Source organism: Ornithorhynchus anatinus, chromosome X3, assembly GCF_004115215.2.
Source record: "Ornithorhynchus anatinus isolate Pmale09 chromosome X3, mOrnAna1.pri.v4, whole genome shotgun sequence".
NCBI classification, from domain to species: domain Eukaryota; kingdom Metazoa; phylum Chordata; class Mammalia; order Monotremata; family Ornithorhynchidae; genus Ornithorhynchus; species Ornithorhynchus anatinus.
In genome coordinates this window covers 7,626,471-7,652,407 of record NC_041751.1, presented here as the reverse complement: position 1 = coordinate 7,652,407, position 25,937 = coordinate 7,626,471, and the positions used below count along the sequence as shown (strand labels likewise).

The following is a 25,937-nucleotide window of genomic DNA, read 5'->3' as shown; positions in this document are numbered from 1 at the left end:
TAAGAATAACATAAACTTTACCATTAAAGCACATATTCCCACAATCAAGAAGAGGTAGATAACAAAGGAATCACTCCCATTAATCTCCACAGACACTGAAAACTGAAGTGGCTGACAAGATCAGAGAAGGAGCATGACCTAGTGGAGAGAGAAAGGGCCTGGCGGTCAGAAGGTCTTGTTCTCATCCTGGCTGCACCAATGATCTGCGGGGTGATCCTGAGCAAGTCATTTAACTTCTCTTCGCTTCAGTTACCTTATCTGTAAAATGGGGATTAAGACTGGGACCTGGATTATGTGCAACCTCATTAGTTTATATCCACCCCGGCACTTCGGCAGCACTTAATACCATTGGAAAAAAAACACAGACGAGGTCACCCTGCAAAGTCAATGGCCAGGTCGATCGATCAATCAACCGACCGATCGACAGAATTCACTGAGCGCTTAATGTGTTCAGAGGACTGTACTGAGCACTTGGGAGAGTACATTATAACAATATAATTGGGCTGGTAGACGCATTCCCTGCCCACAGTGAGTTTACAGTCTAGAGGAAAACTGGAAGTTTGAGGTCTTGATTAGCACTCGTCGGGGCCACGCTGTTTTCCAACCAGATACTCCACTGTTAGCACCCAGAAGACATTTTTGTTACCCTGGGTAAACTCCCGGAAGACTCGGCAAATTATTGCTGGTGGTTGTGGTCCGGATGTGTGCTTCCCCAGATAGATGCAAAAGCAAATGTCATAATTGTAAGCTTAGGATATTCCAAAATTTCACCCTTATCATGATTAAAACAAAAATGGAATTAAAATTTTCCTCAACTTTGGGTAGTCTTCAAATTTCTCAAGATACCACCTAAAAAAAAAAAATAAACAGTGAGAATCAATGCTGCTACGTTAAACCGATCGTGAACTTCCAATATAGGGCAACCCCCCCCTCCACCCCCCAAACAACTCTTCTTTCCGAAACACATTTCGCAAGTCCTCCCTCTCTCCAAATGGTTATTAGACACGGCAGTCGTGGTGGGTGGCACAGGAGCCAACTTTTCACTTTTGAGCCAGGGGCCGAAAAGCGGGCGGGGACTCTGTGGGGGGAAAGGAGGGCAGGGAGGGCCAGGCTTCAAAGAGGTAACAGGCCAGGGGGCCATCATTTGAGGTCTCTTTGGCCCTGCTTGGAAGCTCTCAGGTCTCGCCAGAAGCCTGGGTTGAGCGAGTCTGGGAGCACAGATCCTCCAGCGATGGAGGCCACCGCTCTGATTGTCTCCGTGGTGGGTGCCCCGGTGGGGGTAGGGGAGGGGACCCTAGCTGCAGGCTAGGGTGGTCCAGAATCTCACAGGGTCCTTTTTAATAAAGGGATCTTAGGGGAAGAGACCCGAGCTGGCACTGGGTCCCTCTCAGGAAGCGACAGGAAAGTCCCCCTGAAAGCTGACCGGCTCCAATGAGGGAGGTTATTATCCAGGTTGGGCGGAGACCAATCGACTAAAGGCAAAATCGATCAATCAAAATTTAAAAAAATCAAGTGAAATTTGCACTGGAGGTTTTAGTCCAGGACCGCCATTATGGTGCAACAGGAATATTTGGTTTGTGGAGGGAAGGTATTCGTGACTAAACTGTTAGATTGGCAGGTGTACTGGTTGCTCCAGAGAGCTAGAGAGGTAAAGGCAGAGGTGACATTGCCTTGTTGAGCAAATATTTAGCACAGGCTCAAAGACGGAGTAAACATATACATAGTAGTAGGTGAAAAGTGAAAAGAATAAAGGTAACATCACGGAAAGAATCTAACAGAAACCTCCAAACCAGGGCCCCTAGGTGATTGATGGCAGATAGGGTCTTCTATAATCAACCCGCTTGGATCAGGATCTGGTGGTGATTAGGGCCTTTAACTACCCAGACGATCAGATAGGGTTTCGAGACTCATTCGGCCACAGTTTCCTAATCGGAAAATAAATGAATCTGCCAGGGCAAACCTGGCCTGCGTGAGTTGATTCTTATAAAGAAAGGAAGAATTAGTGCGGCCTTGTGGAAAGAGCATGCGGCTGGGAGTCAGAGACCTAGGTTTCAGACCCAATTCTGGCTGTGTGACGTTGGGCAAGTCACTCAACAGATGACTATGAAAAGACAGAGACAACTCAAGTCCCACTTGTGGAAGAAAGTAGATATTATTACAGAGGGGGAAATAATATTTTGGACCTTGAGGAGGACTGGAAAAATTCCCTTGGAATGGAAAAACACAGAGGTTTTGTTTTGAAAACGCTGCAGAGAAGCAGCGCGGCTCAGTGGCAAGAGCCCGGGCTGGGGAATCAGAGGTCAGGGGTTCGAATCCCGGCTCTGCCCCTTGTCAGCTGTGTGACTGTGGGCAAGTCACTTCATTTCTCGGTGCCTCAGTGACCTCCTCTGTAAAAGGGGGCGAAGACTGTGAGCCTCCCGTGGGACAACCTGATGACCCTGTACCTCCCTCAGCGCTTAGCACAGTGCTCTGCATAGAGTAAGCGCTTAACAAATACCAATATTATTATTATTAAAGGTCAACCATTTTTAGAAGAGGGGAAAAGGGTGACTCCATTCCATCATCTTAGCATCAGTAAGATCAGAAAGATACATAAACAAATCATCATTCTCTTTGTAAACACCCACAACATGGTCTGGGGGATCAATATGACTTCCTTCTGATGGAGTGAATGTCCCCACAGCCAAGGGAGAAGCAATGGGTGAACGCTCGCTCTGGACTTCATTAAGCCTTCTCGCTAATCAAGAAGCAGATTGGCCTAGTGATAGAGCACGGGCCTAGGAGTCAGAAGGACCTGGGTTCTAAACCCGGCTCCGCCACTTGTCTGCCGTGGGACCATGGGCAAGCCACTTCCCTTCTCTATGCCTCGAGTACCTCACCTGTAAAAGAGGGATTAAGATTGTGAGCCTTATGTGGGAAAAGGGCCGTGTCCTACTCTGACTAGCTTGTATCTACCCCAGAGCTTAGTAAAGTTCCTGGTTCATAGTAGGCGCTTAATAAACATCATCAAAAAAAACAAACAAAACTTCGCCCCTCAAAGAACAGGCTACTGGGAGCCTGCACTCCCGTGAGAAACATGCTCCAGATTCCCACCCACAGGGCAGTTATCGGTAGCTCTGTATCACCTCGGGTGAATTTGGATTGAGTCCAATGGGGCTGTTTCCAGCAGTACATAATCCTTCTTGGACAGATTAATCAAAAATCACCCTCGTTCTCTTAACTTTCCTCTTAAAAAACCTATTTTTCATTCCTTCGTTCATTTCTGTCACACTTCTCTGGACCGTCTCCCGTTTCTCCAGAGGAGAAACTCCTCAATCTTATCTTGCAGTCGAGCTCTTGCCCACGTCCTGCCTCTATGAAAAGCCCGTTATGGGCAGGGATTGTGTCTGCTGATTCTGTTGTACTGTATAGTCCCATGTGCTTAGTACGGTGCTCTGCACATAGTAAGCCCTCAACAACTTGTTGTGGGCAGGAACGTGTCTGTTGTTATACTGTAATAATGTTGGTATTTGTTAAGCGCTTACTATGTGCCGAGCACCGTTTTAAGTGCCGGGGTAGACACAGGGCAATCAGGACGTCCCACGTGGGGCTCACGGTCTTAATCCCCATTTTGCAGATGAGGGAACTGAGGCACCGAGAAGCGAAGTGACTTGCCCACAGTCACACAGCTGACAAGTGGCAGAGCTGGGATTCGAACTCATGACCTCTGACTCCAAAGCCCGGGCTCTTTCCACTGAGCCACGCTGCTTCTCTACTGTACTCTACTGTACTCTCCCAAGAGCTCAGTACAGTGCTTTGCACACGGTAAGTGCTCAATAAATACGACCGAATGAATAAATACCATTGATTGATTGATATCCGACAGTCAATTACTCTCCCCACCTTCAAAGCCCTATTGAAGTCACATCTCTTCCAAGAAACCTGCTCTCCGCCCTCATTTCCTCTTCTCCTACTCGCTTCTGTGCTGCCCTTCACTTTGGATCTGCTCCCTTAATTCACCTCCAAAGCATTTACGTACCTAGTCGGAATTTACTCATTTCTATTAATGCCTATTTCCCCCTCTAGACCTTAAGCTTGTTGCGGGCAGGGAACGTGTCTGCCAGGTCTGTTTATACTGTTATATCGCACTCTCAACTGATTAATCGATCAGACAAAATGCTCTACTAAGAACCTGACCAAAGCGGAGTACAGCAGAAGGAAGACGCCCAAAGGGCTTTTTATAATGTTAAGGATTTTTGTTCCGAATCCTTCTTAAGTCAAACTCTCCCAATGGGGAAGTTACTCCATCACAGTAAGCTAAGCAATGGAAGCAACTCCTTTGGACCACTACAACCCCCCTCTCCCCGCCCTATAGCACTTGTACATAGATATGTATATATCGCTAATTCTATTTATTTATAATTAATGCTCGTTTACTTGTTTTGGTGTGTATATATATCTCTAATTCTATTTATTTACATTGATGCCTGTTTACTTGTTTTGATGTCTCCCCTCGTCTCCCCCTTCTAGACTGTAAGCCCGGTGTGGGCAGGGATCGCCTCTTTTTATTGCTGAAATGTATTTTCCAAGCACTTAGTACAGTGTTCTGCACACAGTAAGTACTCAATAAGTACGACTGACTGATGAATGAATGAACTGTTATAAAACTGGTGCTCCACTGAACTGAATGGTACCTTACTAAGTAGCTAGAGACGGTCCATATGTGACAATAGGACAATAGGCCGTTCAACCCCTTTTCTCTTTCTCTATATGAGGGTTGGTCAAGCTGCCTGATTGGACAGAGAATGTGTCTGTTTATTGTTACTTTGTACTCTCCCAAGCGCTCGGTGCAGCGCTCTGCACATAGTAAGTGCTCAATAAATACACCGAATGGATGAATGAAAGTTCAAGCCAGCTCTCCCCCTATGCTCTGCACACAGTAAGCGATCAATAAATACAACTGAATGAACGAATGCTTCTCCGGTTGTCTGGACTGTGCTGCGAGGTTGGGTTTTTTGGCCACTAAGGCGATAGGTTCCCCCTCCCTGGAGGTGGAACTTAGCTCTGGTGGGCACCGTCCTGAGAGACCTAGCCAGAGTCACGGCTTGAGATAGGTCATTTCTCGCTCTCGCCAAGCTATATCTGGGATGAAAAGGAAAGTTACGGTGGAGGTTTTGTGATAGTCTAAAGCTAGTTTCATTCAGGACTCTAGATAGATTTTTCTTTGCATGTCAATCCCATACTTATTTACTGTGAATTCTCTTAGGGAAAAAAAAAAAATCTGCTAATACGCATCCTGCTGTCCCCCCAGGGGAGAAGCAATGCAAATGCAATGACGGATATCTGAGTTGGAAACCTGAGCCCTTGTTATCTGGACTGATTTTTTTTAAATCAGATTTTCCAATAAATGAGGGAAGGCTATCTGAATAGACCTTTAAAGCCAAAGGTTTTGGTTTCACACATACCCCCCAGGCTTATTTAGATCATCATCTTTCTGTTGAATAGGATAAGGATTTTAAACGACCTCTTTGGAAAACCACAGTCTATTTATGTTAAGATTCCGCTACTCCACAAAATCCTTCCTCAAAGAGATCTGCTGTTTCTCTTCTTAAACACTCTTTAAAGCTATACATGTGGCCTGGAGTTTTCTCTTTCAAGTAAACAGCAGCTAAAGAAAATATAACACCCATTCAGGTCCTGAATTTACTTTTTGTCCTAGATTAGCAGGGACTGGGAAATGGGGGAGAGAGAGGGAATTTGAGACCGAGAAACGAAGAGAAGTAAGGGTCTAGGAACCTCAACTCACAGACACTCTGCCTAGCGGAAAGACAAAAGATGAACCAAATTCTGAAGCCCCCGCTGCATATTCAGCTGAAATTTCTTCCTTTCTTGGAACTGTGTCCTTTTCTGTAACCTCTTACTTCTCTACTAGACCCTTACTTTCTACCTCATTTATGGTTTAGGTGATAGATAAGCTTCCAAACTTAGACTAAACCTCTGCAATAAAAATATTCAGTGGCCCTTCGTGTCGATCAGCTAACGGTAAAATGAGCAAATTTCAAAGGTACAAGAACGATCGGCAGCATTACATGGTACAGTATCTTTTGCGTGTTCATAGCACAATCGTCTTCTTATTAATCCCCCGTAAGTATAAAAACCAAACCTAGAAAAGCTCGCTGAAAGTGTGGAAGACCTACCGATGATGCAGTTGTGCTCTGTTGATGAGAAAAGAAGCACTGAATGTGGCAAAAGCAGCACCTTCCACAGACCAGCTGGCAAGTGCATAACCATACCATTCCACTATCTCTCCAAAGAAATTGGCTCCGCTGACATATTCAAACAGGCCTCCTAAGACAATTAAAAACACACGCACAAACACAGACAAACCAAAAAAGGCTACTTAAATGGAAAAACCTCATTGTGCAAAAATAAAATGGCATCTGCAAGGCATCCATGAGCAGATGGCTTGAAAACAGTTACGGCCCAGAAGATTAACCCATTTCAGAGAATTAGCAATTGATTATGTCAATCTTTGCTCCTCAGAATTTTGCACTGCTGAGTCTGGGTCTTCACTTCAGCTTCCCCATTTCTACCACCTCAGTGAGCTGCCATATGTTCTCTTGGCTGGCTTGGTCTGTGACAAAGTAGAGCTTTAAGGGCAAGGCAGAGATATTGGAAGCTCCGCCCCACTTCTATCCGCCATGCAGCATGGCACGATTGATAGAGCCCGTGCCTGGGAGTCAGAAGGTCATGGGTTTTTCCGGCTCCACCACTTGTCTGCCGTGTGACCTCGGGAAAGTCTTTTTACTTCTCTGTGCCTCAGTTCCCTCATCTGTAAAATGGGGATTGTGACTGTGAGCCCCACATGAGACAGGGACTGTGTCCAACCTGATCTGTTTGTATCCAACCCAGCACTTAGTACCGCGCCTAGCACATAGTAAGCACTTCACAAATACCGTAATTATTATTATTATTCCCTTTGTCTCCCAAGTTTGCCTTATTCTCACTGCTTAGTCACCCATCGCAACGGTCACCCTGGCCATAGTCGGGGGGACCCGCAGGGGCCCCTACTCCCAGCACAATGTTGGGTAGTGTCTGGCACATAGTAAGCGCTTAAATACCGTCATTATTATTTTGAGGCACTCTCTGGTGGGGAAATAATATGGGAACCCGGGCAAACATCTTCCCTGGACATGAAAGAGTGTTTCCTCCTAGGTCTAAGTGTCTCATTTTGGCAGGTCCAGGCTGGCCTACGCGCTTAGCAAAGTGGTGGGGAGATAGTAATCTCAAAAGTAGGTCCCTATAAATTCTAGCCACCACCCTTTGAGATGGTTATCTTTCTCTATATAGTACTCTAGATCTATAAATATGGATGTCTATCTATCATCAAATGAGGCCCATCCCAGTACATTCACCGGTGAGTCAGAGGTCACGGGTTCGACTCCCAGCTCTGCCACTTGTCTGCTGTGTGACCTTGGGCAAGTCACTTCACTTCTCTGGGCCTCAGTTCCCTCATCTGTAAAATGGGGATGAAGACTGTGAGCCCCACGTGGGACAACCTGATTCCCCTGTGTCTACCCCAGCGCTTAGAACAGTGCTCTGCACATAGTAAGCGCTTAACAAATACCAACATTATTATTATTATTATTATTAAATAAGCATGCTAAGAAAAATCCGCCTAGAGTCCTGAATGAAAATAGCTTTAGGCGATCAGAACTTGAACCTTTTGGCTGCAGTGAACCAGTTATTATTTAAAACTAACACCGGGTTGCTTAAATCTATAGGGATTAGCTTGTATCTACCCAGCGCTTGACACACAGAAAGCGCTTAAGAAATAACATTATTATTATGATTATTATTCATAGTGGGTATGAGAGGGAATCAGTTGGCGGCCCATGGGGAGATATCTTACCTGTCCCTTGTTAAAGGGAGGTTTAGAAAAATCTAAGGCTACAAACTGCCCAGTTGCAAATTTCACACCTGAGAGCAACAACTCCCAAGCAGCCTAAAGGAGCCCAGAATAAGAATGGCCTTTTCTGGAATAAGGAGTTTTGAGCTAGGTGATTACAATGTGTCAAGCATTGTGCTAAGCCCTGGGGTATCAAAAGGATAACCCAATCAAGACCTGATTCCTGTTTCGTATGGCTCAAAATCTAAGGGACAGGAAGAGCAGGAAGCTTATCCTCACTTTACAGATGAAGAAACTGAGGCGCAGAGAAGGGCCTCTAGTCAGTGGCCCTAGCTGGGGTCACTCAGCAGGTCAGTGGCCCAACATCCCTAACTTTCCCTCTACATTCCTACCGTTCCCCTCGGTAACCTATAACGGACCTCTCGATAAACTTAATAATAATAATGTTGGTATTTCTTAAGCGCTTACTATGTGCCGAGCACCGTTCTAAGCGCTGGGGTAGACACAGGGGAATCAGGTTGTCCCACGTGGGGCTCACAGTCTTAATCCCCATTTTACAGATGAGGTCACTGAGGCACCGAGAAGTGAAGTGACTTGCCCAAAGTCACACACCTGACAAGTGGCAGAGTCGGCATTCGAATCCATGACCTCTGACTCCAAAGCCCGGGCTCTTTCCACTGAGCCAAACTTATCCAAGCACTACTTGGACTTTTTGATATTTTCATCCTGCAAAACCTTCCACACTGTGGGAAAAAGTGGTCCTTTCATTTGCCTTAAACCTTTTGCGTTTCCTTGTTCCGTTGTTGCGGGGAGTCGGTGAACCTCAATTCCGGGTTGACTCTTCCCCAACATCTGTGGCGTTATTAACTTCAATCATGTCCCCCTTTTAGCCTTTGTCATGCCGAAACAGAAGACCTCTAATCTTTTCAGTTTATCCTCCCGTGGAAGTTTTGTCCACCTCCAATAATTTTGGTAGCCGTTCTCCGTACCTTCTCCAGCTAGCTCTGTTAGGTACTTCGGGAGGAATCGCATACGTGGAGCTACCACAGACCTGAGGAATGACCAAACTGTGTCTCTGACCGAACTGTGTCTTTGTCGTCTTCCTTCCACTTCCTGATGGAAGCCCAGCAATCGGCTGGTCTCTCTGGCTACCGCCAAACTGTGGGTTTCAAAACAAGGCAGCCCTAAAATGAAACCAAACTGAACCACCCAATCTGCACATTTTGCTCCTCTATCGCCAACCTACTCTCTGCACCTCGCTCTTGTCTATCTCACCTCCCACCCCTCGTCGTGTGCTCCCTCTGGCCTGGACCTCCCTCCTTGTTCACATCTGACAGACCACCATTCTCCGCATTTTCAAAGCCCTATTAAAATCACATCTCTTCCAAGAGGCCTTCTCTTCTAAGGTCTCATTTTGTCTTCCCATCCTCCCCCCAGTGTCACCTATGCATTTGGCTGTGAAGCTCTTCAGCTCTTTGAAACTCACTCCAGCCCCACAGAACCTATGCCCATATCCTTATACTCCGTGTTTCCCCCCAGCAGTCATTTCTTTTAATGTCCGTCTCCCCCTGTTGACTGTAAGCTCCTTGTTGGCAATGATTGTGTCACCGTCTCTATTCCATTGTACTTTTCCAAGTGCTCAGTTCAGTGGTCTGCACACATTAAACAATAAATATCATTGATTGACTGATTGATTGAATCTTTTTACTGGGAAAAATCAACAAACTAAAGAGGGGAAATCTTGGTCCCCTGAAATCCAGCCAATCGTAACAATAATGAAAAAAATAATCAATCTGGTACAACCAAGTTTAATAAGGTCCATTTGATAGAGTTGAAAGTTACCCTGAAAATCTGTGATAGTTTCTGAAGAGGTTCACCAAAATGTCAGCGATGCTCGGTGCCATACTGAGAGCTAATCTTCTCCCGCATTCTACTCACCCCGTGGTATCTTGTACCCCGTCTCGCCTGGTTTCCTCAGGTTTCTCAGAATGTGATCTGAGTGGATGTTAATTAGCATGCCGATCAGCCACAGAAGAAAACCTACAGAGGTAAAGAAACGCAAACAAAAAACTCTTTTGGTTAAAAGGGAAGAAGGAGTGGCATATTTTCTTAGCGGACACGTGGAACGATCTCTCTAACAGTAACTGCGGAGGTCTCGCTGCGTTGAGTTGGCTGGGGCAGTGGGGCCCAGAGCCCACATGGGACCCGTTATGGAGGTCACAAACTTTTGATGAACAAGGCGACCGTGCCGACATCTTTCTGACTACTTTAGGGAACTTTAAAACCTTTCTCCGATGTTCGCACGCCCTTTTCTCAGGCCCCAGTTAACTACAGGCGGAAAAGGCCCAGGAGAAGGTAAAAATGCAGGTAAAAACGGAAGACAGAGAAGGCGACAGGGAATACGGGGGTGGGGAAAGTTAATAATAATAATAATAATAATGTAATGTTGGTATTTGTTAAGTGCTTACTATGTGCCGAGCACTGTTCTAAGCGCTGGGGTAGACATGGGGGAATCAGGTTGTCCCACGTGGGGCTCACAGTCTTAATCCCCATTTTACAGATGAGGGAACTGAGGCACCGAGAAGTTAAGTGACTTACCCAAAGTCACACAGCTGGCAAGTGGCAGAGCCGGGGTTCGAACCCATGACCTCTGACTCCAAAGCCCGTGCTCTTTCCAGTGAGCCACGCTGCTTCTCAGTTGAAAAGTTGAAAGTTGAAGTTGAAAGTTGAAAAAGTGCCAGAGGTGTGGCAAAGTCTGTTGAGGAAGGCCCTGCGGGGGTAGCGACGAAGGGAACGGAGGCTTTGGAAGTGGCAGGGAGGATGACGGCAGCCGGCGAAAGTGGATCGGGATCCTGGGGAGTGGCACAGAATGGAGCGGGAGAGGATGGAAGGGGAGCAGCTGCACCTTGGGGCGAGCAAGGACAAAGCAGGGAGTGACCCCTGATGGGCAGGACAGAACAAAAGGGCAAGTAGTAAGGCCTAAGGCAAAGAGACTCCAGTTTATTGAGTGGAAGGAGGCACGCAATTTTGTTTTGTTTTGTTGTCTGTCTCCCCGTTCTAGACTGTGAGCCCGTCGTTGGGTAGGGACTGTCTTTATCTGTTGCCGAATTGTACTTTCCAAGTGCTCGGTGCAGTGCTCTGCACCCAGTAAGCGCTCAATAAATTCGACTGAATGAATGAATGGTAAATCACTTCCCTATTCTTAAGATAACTCTACGGATACACTTCAAGAACGACCGCAGATGGAGGTGGGGCGTTCAGCGAGAGATGCGTGCATGGCATCGCCGTGGGTCGGAGATGACTCGACAGCCTAAGACGAGAATTAGCTTGTATCTACCTCAGTGCTTAGTACAGTGCCTGGCATATAGTAAGCGCTTAAAAACCATAAAAACCAACAAAATTTGCTCACGCAAATCAATTCATAGACCAAATAACATTGGCAAGCCCACATTCTTAAAGTGGGACCTCACCTTTGTGAGGTTCTAGTTCTCAGCCCATAAAACTGAACTCAGTTGATGAAAAACAAGAAATTAACATTGAGCTGCTAAATCCAGAAAAAATGATGGCGGTTGTTCATGAACTCACAGAGTTCCCAACTGACAGAGCCCATTTTCTGTCAGCCACAGGTTCCAAAGATATAGATTTCCACCATATTACCCAGACCCAAAGGATCATGACCTTCACCTGAGAAACCGAGAGGATGGTGCTCTATAAAATCTTTTACACGAGGACAGCAAAACTTGGAGTGACAGTCGCCCCTGGACGGCGTCGTCTTTCATCCGGGTCGGACGCTGCGTACTCTGAGCCGCACCGGCTCTTAAATGATCATAGTTCAGGAACCTCACCGCCCATCTACCTCTTCCCACGCCCGTCCAAACTCCTCGAACGAGTTGTCTTACTACTTCCACTTCCTCCACTTGTCTTCTTCCAAATGCCTTTCTTGACCCTCTACAATCCGGTTTCCGCTCTAGACTCCTCCTCTAGGCGGTAAGCTCTCTGTGGGCCGGGGGCGTCTCTGCCAACTCCGTTGTATTTAACTCTCCCAAGCGCTAAGTACACTGCTCGGCGCACAGTGAGCATTCAATAAATACCACCGATGGATTGATCGCTCCCTTCGTCCCACTGAGACGACGTTCCGAAGTCGCCAATGACCTCCTTCGGGCCAAATAATGATTAATAAATAATTATGGTACTTGTTTAGTGCTTACTAAGTGCCAAGTACTGTTTTAAGCACTGGGGTGGATACAAGTCGATCAGGTTGGACACAGTCCCTGTCCCACATGGGGCTCACGCTCTTAATCCCCATTTTACAGAGGAGGTAACTGAGGCCTAGCAAAGTGAAGTCACTCGCCCACGGTCACACAACAGACATGTGGTGGAGCCGGAATTGGAACCCAGGTCCTTCGGACTCCCAGGTCTGTGCTCTAACCGTGGAGCGACGCTGCTTCTCAAATCCAACGCACTGCAGCCTTCCGTGACACCTAAGCTGCCTTAGCCACTGTGGACCATTTCCTTTTCCCGGAAAACCTAGTAACACTTGATTTTTCTGACACCGTTCTCTCCTGGTTCTCCTTTTGCCTCTGACCAACCCTTCTCAGTCTCTTCCACCAACTCTTTTTCTGATTCCCACTCCCACACCGCGGCTGTCTTTAAGGCTCTGTGTAGGTCCCCTTCTTTTCTCCGGCTAAACCCACTCCCTTGGGGAGCTTACCAACTTGCAGAACTTCAACTACCCCCATCAGGGGCATAATGGGACAGCAGATACGGCTAGTGCCTTTTCAGGGATGCCCTCTGATGACCACTTCTTTGGGCCAAGTCTAACGGGCTATCCTACCTAAACCTATCATCTCCAAGGGGACCTTTCCCTCAGACATCTAAATGAGCTTTCCCTCAACACAGAGCTCAACGAGGGACCACCTCAAGATTTCGAAGATTTACCTCCCCTTCTCGAGCAGGAGATTGGCCTAAGCCTACCTCAGGAAGGTGTAAGGGATTTAAAATTGGAAGTATCCCAAGCCTTCCCACCACTGGAGCTCCTTTCTCCTCCTATCCCACCTACCACCACTACAATAACCACCTTCAAGAAAAAAGGGAAGACACCTGCCTGGGGAAACTAAAGGGGAATTTTCCCACTTCCCATTGCTGGGGAGATTCTAGCCAGAGCCCTTCCGCACCAACTACTGAAGCATAGAGAGAAGAGTGCAGTGCGTAAATCATAGTGAGGCTTCCATCCAAATCACAGCCCAGTAGATGCAGTCTGCGCAGAACAACAGATAGGGGAAAAGAACAGAGGATACTACTAATTCGGTAGAGAATATTACCACGTTCGTTGATTTTACCGAGGTGTTAAATACCCTGAAGAGATCTGGTCCTCTGGGAATTAAGAAAGTTCAGTCGTCCTGAGAAATTCATTAAGACTCTTAAGCTCCTTCGATAAGGGATGGTCGGTCGGGTTAGAGATGGCGTAACCCTAACTGACTCTCGTCAGACGTTGCGGTGCACGCCTGGTCATGTTCAACCTGGCCCCAGAACATGCTTCTGATCCACTGGGAAACTCTCCCAGCTCAGTGGATTAAGAGCACCATCGAAAGGTTTTGAGATGATGACTCAAGAGTGCTGATGACCGAACTCGACAGACTCAAACAAAGGGAGGCGCTCAAACGATCAGGAATCAGGAATCGGGCTGGAAAGAGAAGTCACGTCCTAACCCGCGCCTGGGAAATCCTCCAGCCGACCAGAGGTTTCCATCGGCAACACAGAACTCAAAACAGTCACCGAGTCCCGCCACTGGGAAGGTACACGCTTTCCAGTGATGCACGTAGAAACTGAGACAGGAGACCGAATCAAAAAGGCCAGGTCGTGAAGGCAGAACCGTCAAGATTGCGTGACGGGCTGAGCGTGTGGGTCGAATGAGAGCGATGAGTCAAGGATAATGCCTTTGTGAGAAGGGAGGATGGAGGCGCTGCCTCCGGCGATAGGACAGTCATGGGAGGGCAGGGTTTGGGTGGCATTTACTGAGTGCAGAGCACTTGGGAGAGCACAGTAGAGTGGGTAGAGCCGAACCCTGCTCTCAAGGGGCTTACAGTTTAGAGGGAGAGGCAGACACTCAAATAAATTACAGACAGGGAAAAGGGCAGGGTATAACGATACGAACGTAAGTGCCGTGGGGCCGAGGGTGGGGTTGGATATCGAGTGTTCCGAGGGTACGGATCCAAGTACAGAAGGCAAAACCGCAGGGAAAGCTGCCAGAAAACTAACTCAGAGCTCTTTCCAGGATCGGGTGGATGAGGCAACCAGCGCCTTCCTGTCACCTCTTCTCTTTCCCTCCCTACCTCCCCTTCTCGAGCAGGAGACTGGCCTAAGCCTACCTCAGGAAGGTGTAAGGGATTTAAAATTGGAAGTATCCCAAGCCTTCCCACCACTGGAGCCCCTTTCTCCTCCTATCCCACCCACCACCATCCGGGCCCCCCCCCCCCCCCAAAACTTAGCAGGCACGTGGGGCCGCCGTGATTAACTTCCAAGTTGGCCCTTCATGAACCCTGACCTTACAGTAACCGGGGACCCTTGTCCTCAGAGTCACGGTCAGTGAGCAGAAGTTCTAGGCTTCGAACTGTATAAAAGACTTGGAACTATCTGAACTGCCTGAACATCTGAGCAAAGAAGGACTCATTTACCTCTAGTGGACCTTTCTTCACTGACCCGATCGGGTAATTTGGATTTGCTGTTCTTTAGTACTTACACTGTTTATAAATATAGCTAAATAAATTCTCGCTGTGTTTGCTTATATAAACCGATCCTTCGCTCTGCGTATTCACTCCTCCCTTAGATTTGAGCTCCTTGCGGACAATCAATCAATCGGTGGTATTTACTGAGCATCTGTGTGCAGAGCACTGTACCGAGCACTCGGGAGAGTACAGTACAGCCAAGTTAGTAGACACGTTTACCGTCCGCAGGAGCCTGCTTGCCTACAGTTTAGAGGGGGAGGCGGAGAGTAAAATCAATTAGAGATAGGTACCCAAGGGCTGTGGAGCTAACGGTGGAGTGACTATCAAGTGCTTAAAGGGTGCAGGATCGGGTTGGAACCATTTCTTTTATTCTTTCATGTGATTTATGTCAATTGGGAAGGTTGGCGTTAGTCCAATGCACAAAAAAGGAACTTAATAGTTGATGTTGGTAAGGATGTCAGTGCTTCCTCGTCTTCAAGGCAATAACTTTTCTGATCATCCCTATGAAGGAATCAACTGCTAAACATTTACCAAAACTAAAATTATTCCCGCAGAAGACCAAAGTGTCTTGGTAAAGGATAATGTGGATAACCAATCCCTGAAAGGAAGGGGTTCAATGAAGCGGCAGGGTCACTGGGGAAGGGAGGAGGATGGGATTCGTCTACGCTACCTCCTAAATCGGTGGAAATTTCCCAGGTGGCTTCTCAAAAACGCAAAGGAAGGAAGAGCTAGGAGCGAGCATCAACTCAGAGCTATAATAATCCTACAGTAGAAGTCGAGAGGAAAAAAGGAACTCGGTTATCTCTCCAGAGAATGTTCCGATTTAATTCGTCACAAAGGGCGAAAGATCGTTCCAGTTATCCGGTGAAAATGAATACGAATTCTATCAAAAGAACAGTGAGATAACCTGACTGTGAACTCGTTCCGGGCTGGGAACGGGTCTACGGATTCTGTTACACTGAATTCTCCCAAGCGCTCACTACAGCGTTCTGCACACAGGACACGCTCCGTAAATATAATCGATTGACTGAGTGACTCTCCGGGTCGCCCTGTCCCTAAAGGTTGGCACCTAGGATGAGTAAATGAACCGTAATTTTCATATCCACTTGAGTATCTTTTTTATGGTATGCGTTAAGCACTTACCTCGTGCCAGGCACTGGGCTAAGCACTGGGCTACTTACAGGGTTGGGTACAGTCCGTGCCCCCCGTAGGCCTACCAGTCTTAATCCCCACTTTATAGATGAACCAAGTGAGGCCCAGGGAAGTGAAATGACTTGGCCAAGGTCACACAGCAGACACGCGGTAGAGCTGGGATTAGAACCCAGGTCTTTCTGCCTCCCGGGCCCGTGCTCTACCCACTAGGCTACGCTGCTTCTCCTAGCGAGAACCGGCGAGCCACACTCTATCGGTCGGCAGCTTCTTGCTGGTCGCATTTAGATGCTACGGGAACTCTCTGCGGCAACCATGCGGTTGTGCTGCCGTGGTCAGGAAACTCGCTGAAGGCCTATCGATCCTGGTCAAAAGAGATCTCGTCCGACTTCCCTTTTCAGCTGTAGTTAAAAAAAAAAAAACCCGAGTGGAACAACCGATACTCCCGACTTGTGGGAGTATTAGCCGCAGACCCTCCCCGGTCGACGCGGCCTTGACTAAGGAACAGAGTGCGTAATTTGGGAGTCCGAACGAATGGGAGACACGATCATTAGAGTGCCATCGATTCACCGATCTCACTCACCGATGATGAAACGGGGATTTCTTAACCAGCTAGTGGGATAAACTGCATATTTACTTAAATTTTGGCCTTGCAAGTATCCGTTAAAGCTACAGAATAGAAAAGCCATGATGAACGTGGAGACCGGTGTTGGCTTTCCTCCGCGAATCAGGAAAGGGAAGACCAGTGACCTGGAATGAACAGGAAACAGAAATGTTTTAAAAACCGCCTACTCGTTTCAAATTCCCAGCCCTCTGATCTCCCTCCCCGTCATCCCGGCCGAGTCCAGCACGTGTCCGCCGCCCCCTCGACCTCCGTCGAGAGGTGGAACGGACGGCAAGCGTTGTGGGTAGGGAAGGTGACTGTTCACTGTTATGCGGTACTCTCCCACGCGCTTAGTACGGTATTCTGCGCACAGCGAGCGCTCGATAAATACAACGGACCGACGGGGACTCCCATCAGTGGTGAAGAAGTCTGACCGGAGAACCGCCCGGGGTGTCTCGCGTACAGGACCGGCTCAGTAGGGATCCTGAAACTGTCGAGGGCTTCGAAGGCTGCCGTGGCTACCCAGGCGGCCACTCCGGTAGGCGGCTGCTGGCCCAGGCTACTCCGGCACACCGTCGGCACGAGGCCGGGGTCACTTTGGCCATAAAAGGTTTGGAGTTTCCTTCCGGCAGGATCCCGGCAATGTGCTGCACCCCCTTCCGCCCACTCGCTTTGGGCATCTGAAGTCACAGAGGAGCGGGGTGACACGTCCCGAACGTTTCCGTAGCACAACGATCCGGGCAGGAGAGGGAAGTACGGACTGGAGTCGCGAGAGACGGGAGGCCGGTCGGTCAGCGAGGGGGCCGACGCGGCAATCCGGGCGGGAGAGGACGAGCGACGGCACGGTAGCGGAGTGGGCGGAGGGGAAAGGGGGGATTTTGGCTCTACTGTGAAGAGGGGCCCGACGGGGTTTAGTGATGGATTGAATACGTGGTTGGAACGACAGAGAGGAGTCGAGGATAATCCCGGAGTTGAAAATTTCCAGAACAATGTTAACGGTGTCATTTTCCGAAGGACCCGTCGCTTAAAACCGGCCGACGCCTGTGGTCATTCTATTCAGAATGCGGCCACCGGCTGCAAAACGGAACAAAAAATCCATTCACAGAGCCAGATGTACAAAATGTACAGTACAGCACTACTGAAGAATGGAGGTCTCTTGGACTGTGGGCAGGGTAGAAGAAAAAAAGACCAGCAGGCTTACAAAACATCAGTCTTTGCAGGGCGATGGCAATAAGCACATTTTAAACCAGGATGATGACGGTATCATCCATCGGATCATTTGTTTAAGCAGGTCCTACACAGGTTTCTGTATGCAAAAATCCTCTCAAGAGCACCTTCCATTTTTGCCCGATAATAAAAACGATCAAACCTGACCCGCTTTGTAGTTTGATAAATTCGGCTAATGAAAAAAAAAAAAAAAAGCCTCCACAGCACACTGATGATTCTCTTTTCACCCCATCCTCATCTCTGTCCTCACATCCACTTTCCTCACTTCTCGGTGCCGCCTTTCTCTTTTATCTTCCAAACTGCAATTTCCTTTACCTTATTTTTCATCACCCAATTTTCCCTTTCCTTCTACCCTCCCCACTTGAGCTCTCCTACTGCTCTACTGCACTACCTTTCTCAACTCACGGTGACCCTCTTTCTTGATTCTTCCCTCAAATCTACAAATTAAAGCTGCTCGCCTCTAGACCCTCTCTACCAACTCCTAGTCCCGTTCCCCAACTCCTAAGCGCATCCAGGGGCTGCCCATCCACCTCCGCGTCAAACAGAAAGTCCTCACCGTCGGCTTTAGAGCACTCCGTCGCCTTACCCGGAGAAGCAGAATGGCTCAGTGGAAAGAGCATGGGCTTTGGAGTCAGAGATCATGGGTTCAAACCCCGGCTCTGCCACTTGTCAGCTGTGTGACTGTGGGCAAGTCGCTTAACTTCTCTGTGCCTCAGTTACCTCATCTGTAAAATGGGGATGAAGACTGTGAGCCCCACGTGGGACAACCTGTTTCCCCTGTGTCTACCCCAGCGCTTAGAACAGTGCTCTGCACATAGTAAGCGCTTAACAAATACCAACATTAAAAACAAATACCAACATTACCTCACCTCGCGGCACGCACACCGCGCTCCTCTAACGTCAGCCTCGATCGGGGATCTGTACCGTCTCTCAATTTCCCTCTGCCTCGGCCTGTTTCTTCCTATCTCTACCTTCCCGTTTCCATCTGGCGCTCCCCGTGTCCTTCCGGAGATCTCGCGGCAAGTCGATCCAACTTGGAAAACACTCTCTGTTTTCCATTTGATGATGAGAATGCGACCGTTTATCGTTACATCGTACTCTCCCATTAGTACAGTGCCCCGTACGCGGCGAGCGCTCAAAAAACACGATGGAATGAACGAGTTGAGCTGAACTCAGCCAGAGGGAGTCGATCGCGAGTCGGTCGGAGACTTGCTGCTGAATTTCCCCCCCCCCCCGTGTAGATCGTAAGCCCCTCGCAGACAGGGAAGACATCTACCGTTTCCCCTGCACTCAGTACGGCGCTCTGCACAGAGTAAGCACTCGATAACTACCGCGGATCGATTCGGAGCCCACGGATCCGGTTCTCAGATCCGTCCCCGGGGGGGCACTGAGATCCGCTCCCCGATCCCGGTGGGGCTGAGAATCCTCCCGAAGGTCGGTGGGATTCCGGGAAACTCCAATTCTCCGACCCGTGGAGCTCAGTCGGGCTTCGGCGCGGCCAAAGCCGGCTGGGTTTGGACAGCTCCCTCCCTGTCCGCTGTTTTAGCAAGGGGGTGAGCGTTCTTGTTTTCGCCTTTAGTGTCCCCTCGAACGCTTAGCCCAAGTAAAGAGGGACCTGTAAGCTCCCGTCCTGATGTGGATGGAGCTCAGGCCTGGGAGTCGGAAGCAATCGGGGCTAGTCTGAGGGGAGAGACTGCGGTGAAAAACCGAGCCGGGAACGGGTCCAACTGATCCCGGGTCCACGGTCAAGTCTGAACTGAGTTCAAACAGGGACAGATCTGAGACCGGCTCCAGGGCCTACCCGTGTAGGAGGGTCGCTGTGCGGGGGGACGGGGGGGGGGACGGGAGGGGGGGGAGGCAGGGAGAGCTTTTTTCACGGCATTTGTTAAGAAAGCACTTATTACGTGTCAAACGCTGTTTGAAGAGCTGGGGTGGGTGCTAGTTAAATAAGAAGAAGAAGAACGTTGGTATTTGTTAAGCGCCTACTATGGGCAGAGCACTCTTCTAAGCAGCGGGGGGATACGAGGTGACCGGGTTGTCCCCCGTGGGGCTCGCAGTTTTAATCCCCATTTTACAGATGAGGTAACTGAGGCACAGAGAAGCGAAGTGACTTGCCCCATGTCAGACGGCTGGCAGGCGGCGGAGTCGGGATTAGAACCCACGACCTCCGACGCCCGAGCCGGGGCTCTTTCCGCTGAGTCACGCCGCTTCTCTGCTATGTGACCCCGGGAAGTCATTCTACTTCTCCGGGTCTCAGTTCCCTCCTCCGCAAAATGAGGATCAGGAGGACGAGCCCCACGTGGGACGAGCACTGTGGCCAACGCGATTATCCCGTAACTTCCCCTTACGGGCCCGGCCCGCAGCGAGCACTTAAATACCATAAAAACCAAACAGACCGCGAACTGAAACAGGAGAGCCGAGGCACGGAGGAATTAAATGACTTGCCCAAGGTCACAAAGCAAGCATTTGGCCTCTGACGCCCAAGCCCGCGCTCTCTGCGCTCCGCCGCTCCGCTTCTCGGCCTACCGGGTATTTCTGACCGTTTCAATCGCTTTATTCAATCGCTCGCGTGGAGCGCCGCACGAAGCGTTTAGGAGAGCACACTGCAGTAGGGTCGGTAGACATCATCCCCGCCCAGAGTACAGTCGGGGAGACAGACACGGAGACGAACGACAGATAGGAAAACCGCAGGATACGTGAGGACGGGGAGCGTGGCTCAGTGGAAAGAGCCTGGGCTTCGGGGTCGGAGGTCATGGGTTCGACTCCCGGCTCTGCCGCTTGTCAGCTGTGTGACCGTGGGCGAGTCACTTAACTTCCCAGCGCTGCCACTTGTCGGCTGTGTGACTGTGGGCAAGTCACTTAACTTCTCTGTGCCTCAGTACCCTCATCTGTAAAATGGGGATGAAGACCGTGAGCCCCACGTGGGACAACCTGATTCCCCTATGTCTACCCCAGCGCTTAGAACAGTGCTCGGCCCATAGTAAGCGCTTAGCAAATACCAACATTATTATTATTATTATTGTTCTCTGTGCCTCAGTTACCTCATCTGTAAAATGGGGATTAACTGTGAGCCTCATGTGGGATGACCTGATTACCGTGTATGTCCCCCAGCGCTTAGAACAGTGCTCTACGCATAGTAAGCGCTTAACAAATACCAACATTATTAAGACAGGGAGCGAGTACATCAGTGTTAGAGACGGCTCGTGGATTCATGCGACTTGGGGGACCGGGGGCTGACATGCGGAGGGCTTTTGGGAGAGGGTGGGCTTTCTGTGGGTTCCAGGCCTTGGTTCCGAGTGAGTGTATCTGTACGCGTCTCTGGCCCCACTCTCTGGCCCCAACTCTGTCTGTGCCACATTTTCTTCCCCCAGCCCCATCTCCCCATTTCTGTAGCGATACGTTTCTCGAGTCACTCCGCTCCGTGTCCTTTTCCATTTCTTCGGTAAGTCAGGCAACTAAATGTCTCCTCGTGACTGGAAAACACCCAGGATCCGGTTTGGGGAATTACGTGTCCTCACTGGATGATGAAATCCGATGTGAAACCCAAATCAGCGAACGTGCTCTGTGGGCCTGCAGAGACCTGTATTTCCCGTTCGGTAAGATTTACCCGAACAGTACAACAGGATAGAATAAGAGGGGGCCCTTTTAGTTCCAGGTTGTGAAAAATGCAGATTTATCTTAATTCTCTCTTGTTCTGTGGGGTCTGCAAATTCAGCCGTGACGGCTCACGGCACCGAAGGATCGTAAACACGTACAACTCTCCTCCCCGGTCTAAATGTCGGCACTTCCGCGCTAACCGAGTTAGGTACTTTACATGGCCTTCAGAGGAGATGAGAGGAATCAGGCCCATTTTCTACAACCAATTTTCAGTCAAATCTTCAATTATCCGAAGACTGGATTATTGTTTCCCCAGCCCCACGGCACTTGGGCCCATCGATTTACACTCCGCTTCTTCTCCTAGTTGTAATTTATTTTAATATTTGTTTCCATCCAGCGGACTGTAAACTCCTCGAGGGCAGGGATCGGGTCTCCCGACCCACCGTATCGGACTCTCCCGAACGCTTGCTACAGTGCTCCGTATACGGTCGGCCCTCCGTAAACACCGGCGATTCACCGACTCCTTTCCACTTGGCTCTTGACCGTCTCACTGACGAAGAATCAAAAGACAGAGAGGTCGAGGAAAAGGAAAGTAAGCACCAACAGCCAGTTCCGTCTCTTGGGACGGCTCTTTTAAGCAGTCGGTTGGAGAAAGAAGATCAAACGACTGGCCACGGTGCACTTCTTTTTTAATTACCCGAGCTACACCGTTCCTCGTGAGCATAGCTATTCGGAGTCCGGATACGCCGAAAGTTAGCATTTCACGTTTCTGGAGAGGTGATGATAATTACGGTATCGGTTAATCATGGTATCTGTTAAACGCTTACTACGTGCGGAGCACCGTTCTAAGCGCTGGGGTAGAGACGGGGTGATCAGATGGTGCCAGGTGGGGCTCACGTTTTTAAATCCCCATTTTTACAGACGGGGTAACTGAGGCACAGAGAAGTTAAGTGACTTGCCCAAGCCCAAGCCCAAGCCCAAGCGGTGGAGCCGGGATTAGAACCCGTGGCCTCCGACTCCCAAGCCCGTGCTCTTTCCACTAAGCCAGGCCGCTTCATCGGGTGGTCTTTCAGTTATACACGAATGCCCTTCGGGATCATTCACGGCCGAAGTTGGCTAATTGGACCTGGAATCACTCCTCCTTGTGTCATATATTTCACCACGCTCCTTCTGGGGTTTCTGTTCAAGGAACCCTGCCAGTCACAAATAACCTTTTTTTTTAAGCAATCAATCAATCAACGGCACCAACCGAGCCCTTACCGGAGGACCGTACTAAGTGCCCGGCAGACTACGACGCGACGGATCGACGGGCACATCCATCCCCCCCCCCCCCGCCGAAAGGAGCTCCCCGTCTAGAGGTTACCTGAAGGTTCCCACCGTGCTTTCTTTACCCGAAACTCCACCCCTTCATCATCCACCCTCACGCGCACGTGGGCCGAGAGGTGGAATTTCACTCCACGGAAGAGTTCCTCCCTTAAATATTAAAGATGCATCTATTAGCCCAGTTCCTACCGCGGCCGGATTCCAGGCCGCCGCCGCCGTCGTAGCCACGGGAAGCAGCCCCTCTTCTTCGGTCTGCAATATCCACCTCAGCTCCAACTGGGGCGGGAGTGGGGGGGGGGGGGGATCTAGATCGAAAGCTCGTCCTCTGGACTCTAAACCCCTCCTCTCGACTGATGCCGGCGGGGCGGGGATCGGGTCTGCCGACTCTGTCGCGCCAGCGTGGCTCGGTGGAAAGAGCGTGGGCTTCGGGGTCGGAGATCGTGGGTTCGAATCCCGGCTCCGCCGCTTGTCAGCTGCGTGACTTCAGGCAAGTCACTTCACTTCTCTGTGCCTCGGTTACCTCATCTGGAACGCGGGATGAAGACCGAGAGCCCCACGTGGGACAACCTGATTCCCCCGCGTCCACCCCGGCGCTTAGAAGGGCGCTAGGCACATAGCAAGCGCTTCACAGACACCTACGTTACCGTTACCATTCTACTCTCCCGAGCCCTTGGTACCGCGCTCTGCCCAGAGTAAGTGCTCAATAAATACCACCGACCGACCGACGGTCCGTCGGGGGCCGCCCCGGGTTAGGACCGGGCAACCCGATCGGTAACGGGTGGCGGCGGTGGCGGAGGAAGAGGAGGAGGCCCGGCAGACGGGGCTTCACGGGATCTGCGAACCGGCAGCGAGTCCGCTCAGGATGACGACGATGATGACAAAAACGGTCACCGTGGGGGTCTACTAAGCTCTTGGTACGCGCTGAGCTCTTTACCGAATGCCGAGAAACCGACAAGGCGATCCGACCGGACCCAATCCTCGCCCAACCTAGGGCCCACAGTCCAAGGGGGAGGGAGAACGGGTATCGAACCCCTATTTTCCGTGGCGGGTGAGCACGGAGGAGCACGGGCGGCAGGGCCGGGATACAAGTCGGTCAGTTTGGGCTCGCGGTGCCCGTCCCACGCGGGGCTCACGGTCTTAATCCCCATTTTACAGCTGAGGCAGCCCGGGCACAGAGAAGCCGAGCGTCCGGCCCGAGGTCACGCAGCAGACCCGGGTCGGAGAGGGGACGGGAACCCGGGTCCGTCCGACGCCCAGACTCTCGCTCTACCCACTAGGTCGCCCTCCTTCTCGTAAAGCCCGACGTAAAGACAACTCACAGCCGGCAGATAGGAGACGGGAGAGGAGCGGTGGTATCGGTCGATACCGCCCATCGATTTTGGATTAGCAAAGGCCTCGACCGTCACCGTCGTTCTCATACCTGTCGGCGTGGCTTAGCGGCAAGAGTCCGGTTCCCTCATCTGGAAAAGGGGGACGAGGACCGGGAGGGAGCCTCACGTGGGCCGACCCGATGACCCCGATTCTCCCCCGGCGCTCGGCGCGTAGTAAGCGCTCGACGGACACCGACGTCATCATCGCGGTCGCTCTCTGGGTCAGTCGCCTCCCCCGTAAAAACGGGGATCGAGACCGCGAGCCGCGCGTGGGGCCACCTCGTCACCTCGTATCCTCTCCGGCGCTCGGCACGGCGCTCGGCGCGTAGTAAGCGCTCGGCGAATACCATCGTCATCATCGTTGTCGCTCTCTGGGTCAGTCACCTCACCCGGAAAACCGAGCTAAACGCTGCGGTGGTCGTCCCGGAGCGCCGAGCGTGTGCGGGGCACCGAGCCGAGCGCTCGGGCGGTGGTTCTAGAGCGCCGAGCGTGTGCACGGCACCGAACCGAGCGCTCGGAGGGTCGTTCTAGAGCGTCGAGTGTGTGCAGGGCACTGAACCGAGCGCTCGGGTGGTCGTTCCGGAGCGCCGAGCGTGTGCACGGCACCGAACTGAGCGCTCGGAGGGTCGTTCCAGAGCACCGAGCGTGTGCACGGCACTGAACTGAGCGCTCGGAGGGTCGTTCCGGAGCACCGAGCGTGTGCAGAGCGCCGACTTGAGCGCTCGGAGGGTCGTTCTAGAGCACCGAGTGTGTGCAAGGCACCGAGTTCAGCTCTCGGAGGGTCGTTCTAGAGCAGCGAGCGTGTGCAGAGCACCGAGTTGAGCGCTCGGAGGGTCGTTCCGAAGCGTCGAGCGTGTGCACGGCACCGAGCTGAGCGCCCGGAGGGTCGTTCCGGAGCGTCCAGCGTGTGCACGGCACCGAGCTAAACGCTCGGGTGGTCGTTCTAGAGCGCCGAGCGTGTGCACGGCACTGAACTGAGCGCTTGGAGGGTCGTTCTAGAGCGTCGAGTGTGTGCAGAGCACCGAACCGAGCGCTCGGGTGGTCGTTCTAGAGCACCGAGAGTGTGCAGGGCACCGAGTTGAGCGCTCGGAGGGTCGTTCTAGAGCAGCGAGCGTGTGCAGAGCACCGAGCCGAGCGCTCGGAGGGTCGTTCTAGAGCACCGAGCGTGTGCACGGCACCGAGCCGAGCGCTCGGAGGGTCGTTCTGGAGCACCGAGCGTGTGCAGAGCACCGAGCCGTGGCTCAGTGGAAAGAGCACGGGCCCTGGAAGCAGGACTCATGAGTTCGAATCCCAGCTCTGCCACTTGTCGGCTGTGTGACTGTGGGCAAGTCACTTAACTTCTCTGGGCCTCAGTTTCCTCATCTGTAAAATGGGGGTTAAGACTGTGAGCCCCACGTGGGACAACCTGCTTCCCCTCTGTCTACCCAGCGCTTAGAACAGTGCTCGGCACATAGTAAGCGCTTAACAAATACCAACATTATTATTTAGTGCCATCGTTCTCGTCTGTCCGTCTCCCCCGATTAGACTGTAAGCCCGTCAAACGGCAGGGACTGTCTCTATCTGTTGCCGACTTGTTCATCCCAAGCGCTTAGTACAGTGCTCTGCACATAGTAAGCGCTCAATAAATACTATTGAATGAATGAATGAATGAGCCGAGCGCTCGGAGGGTCGTTCCGGAGCGTCGGGCGTGTGCAGGGCACCGAGGCGGAGCGGCGGGAGGGGGCGGGGCCCGCTTACCTGTGCAGGTAGTGGAGCAGGAACATGGCGAGCAGCAGGCGGTTGGGCCAGTGCGGCAGGCGGCGGTGGCGGTTGCGCAGCGCGAGGCCGAGCGGCACCAGGACGGAGGGCAGCTCCTGCAGCGCCCAGGCGGCCCGCGCCGGCACCGACCGCCCCCGCCCCCCGTGGCGGCCGTAGGGAGCCCAGCGCCGCCCCCCCGTCCGCCGCCGCAGCGGCCACAGCAGCGCCGCCGCCCCCAGCAGCGTCCAGCTCAGCGCCCGCAGCAACCCGCGCTCGCACCCCATCGCCCCGCACGCGCCGCGCTCGGCCCCCACGCG

The 25,937-nt window shown here is 51.1% G+C and overlaps 1 protein-coding gene across 2 annotated transcripts; it reads right to left on the bottom strand.

Moving 5' to 3' along the window:
• On the bottom strand, positions 1 to 25,937 carry SRD5A1 (steroid 5 alpha-reductase 1). 2 transcript variants are annotated; one of them, XM_029054121.2, is made up of 5 exons: positions 25,621 to 25,937; positions 16,346 to 16,512; positions 9,827 to 9,928; positions 6,177 to 6,327; positions 1 to 849 (listed from the first exon to the last, which is right to left on the bottom strand). In XM_029054121.2, exons 1-5 carry the CDS (start codon positions 25,902 to 25,904, stop codon positions 783 to 785), a joined length of 771 nt encoding a protein of 256 aa, XP_028909954.1. In that variant the 5' UTR covers positions 25,905 to 25,937; the 3' UTR covers positions 1 to 782. The 2 variants fall into 2 exon arrangements, with proteins under 2 accessions (XP_028909954.1, XP_028909953.1); XM_029054120.2 differs by lacking the exon at positions 25,621 to 25,937 and adding an exon at positions 16,830 to 17,482.

What these genes read in the sequence shown, in the direction of transcription:
- SRD5A1 (XM_029054120.2), bottom strand. Translation starts at nt 17,371, where the DNA reads ATGACACCGTTAACATTGTTCTGGAAATTTTCAACTCCGGGATTATCC. An exon ending in ATCCCTACTGAGCCGGTCCT is followed by an intron (nt 16,513 to 16,829) that starts GTACGCGAGACA and finishes TGTTCATTCCAG; the next exon opens with GTCACTGGTCTTCCCTTTCC. An exon ending in GGGGTACAAGATACCACGGG is followed by an intron (nt 6,328 to 9,826) that starts GTGAGTAGAATG and finishes TAATTGTCTTAG; the next exon opens with GAGGCCTGTTTGAATATGTC.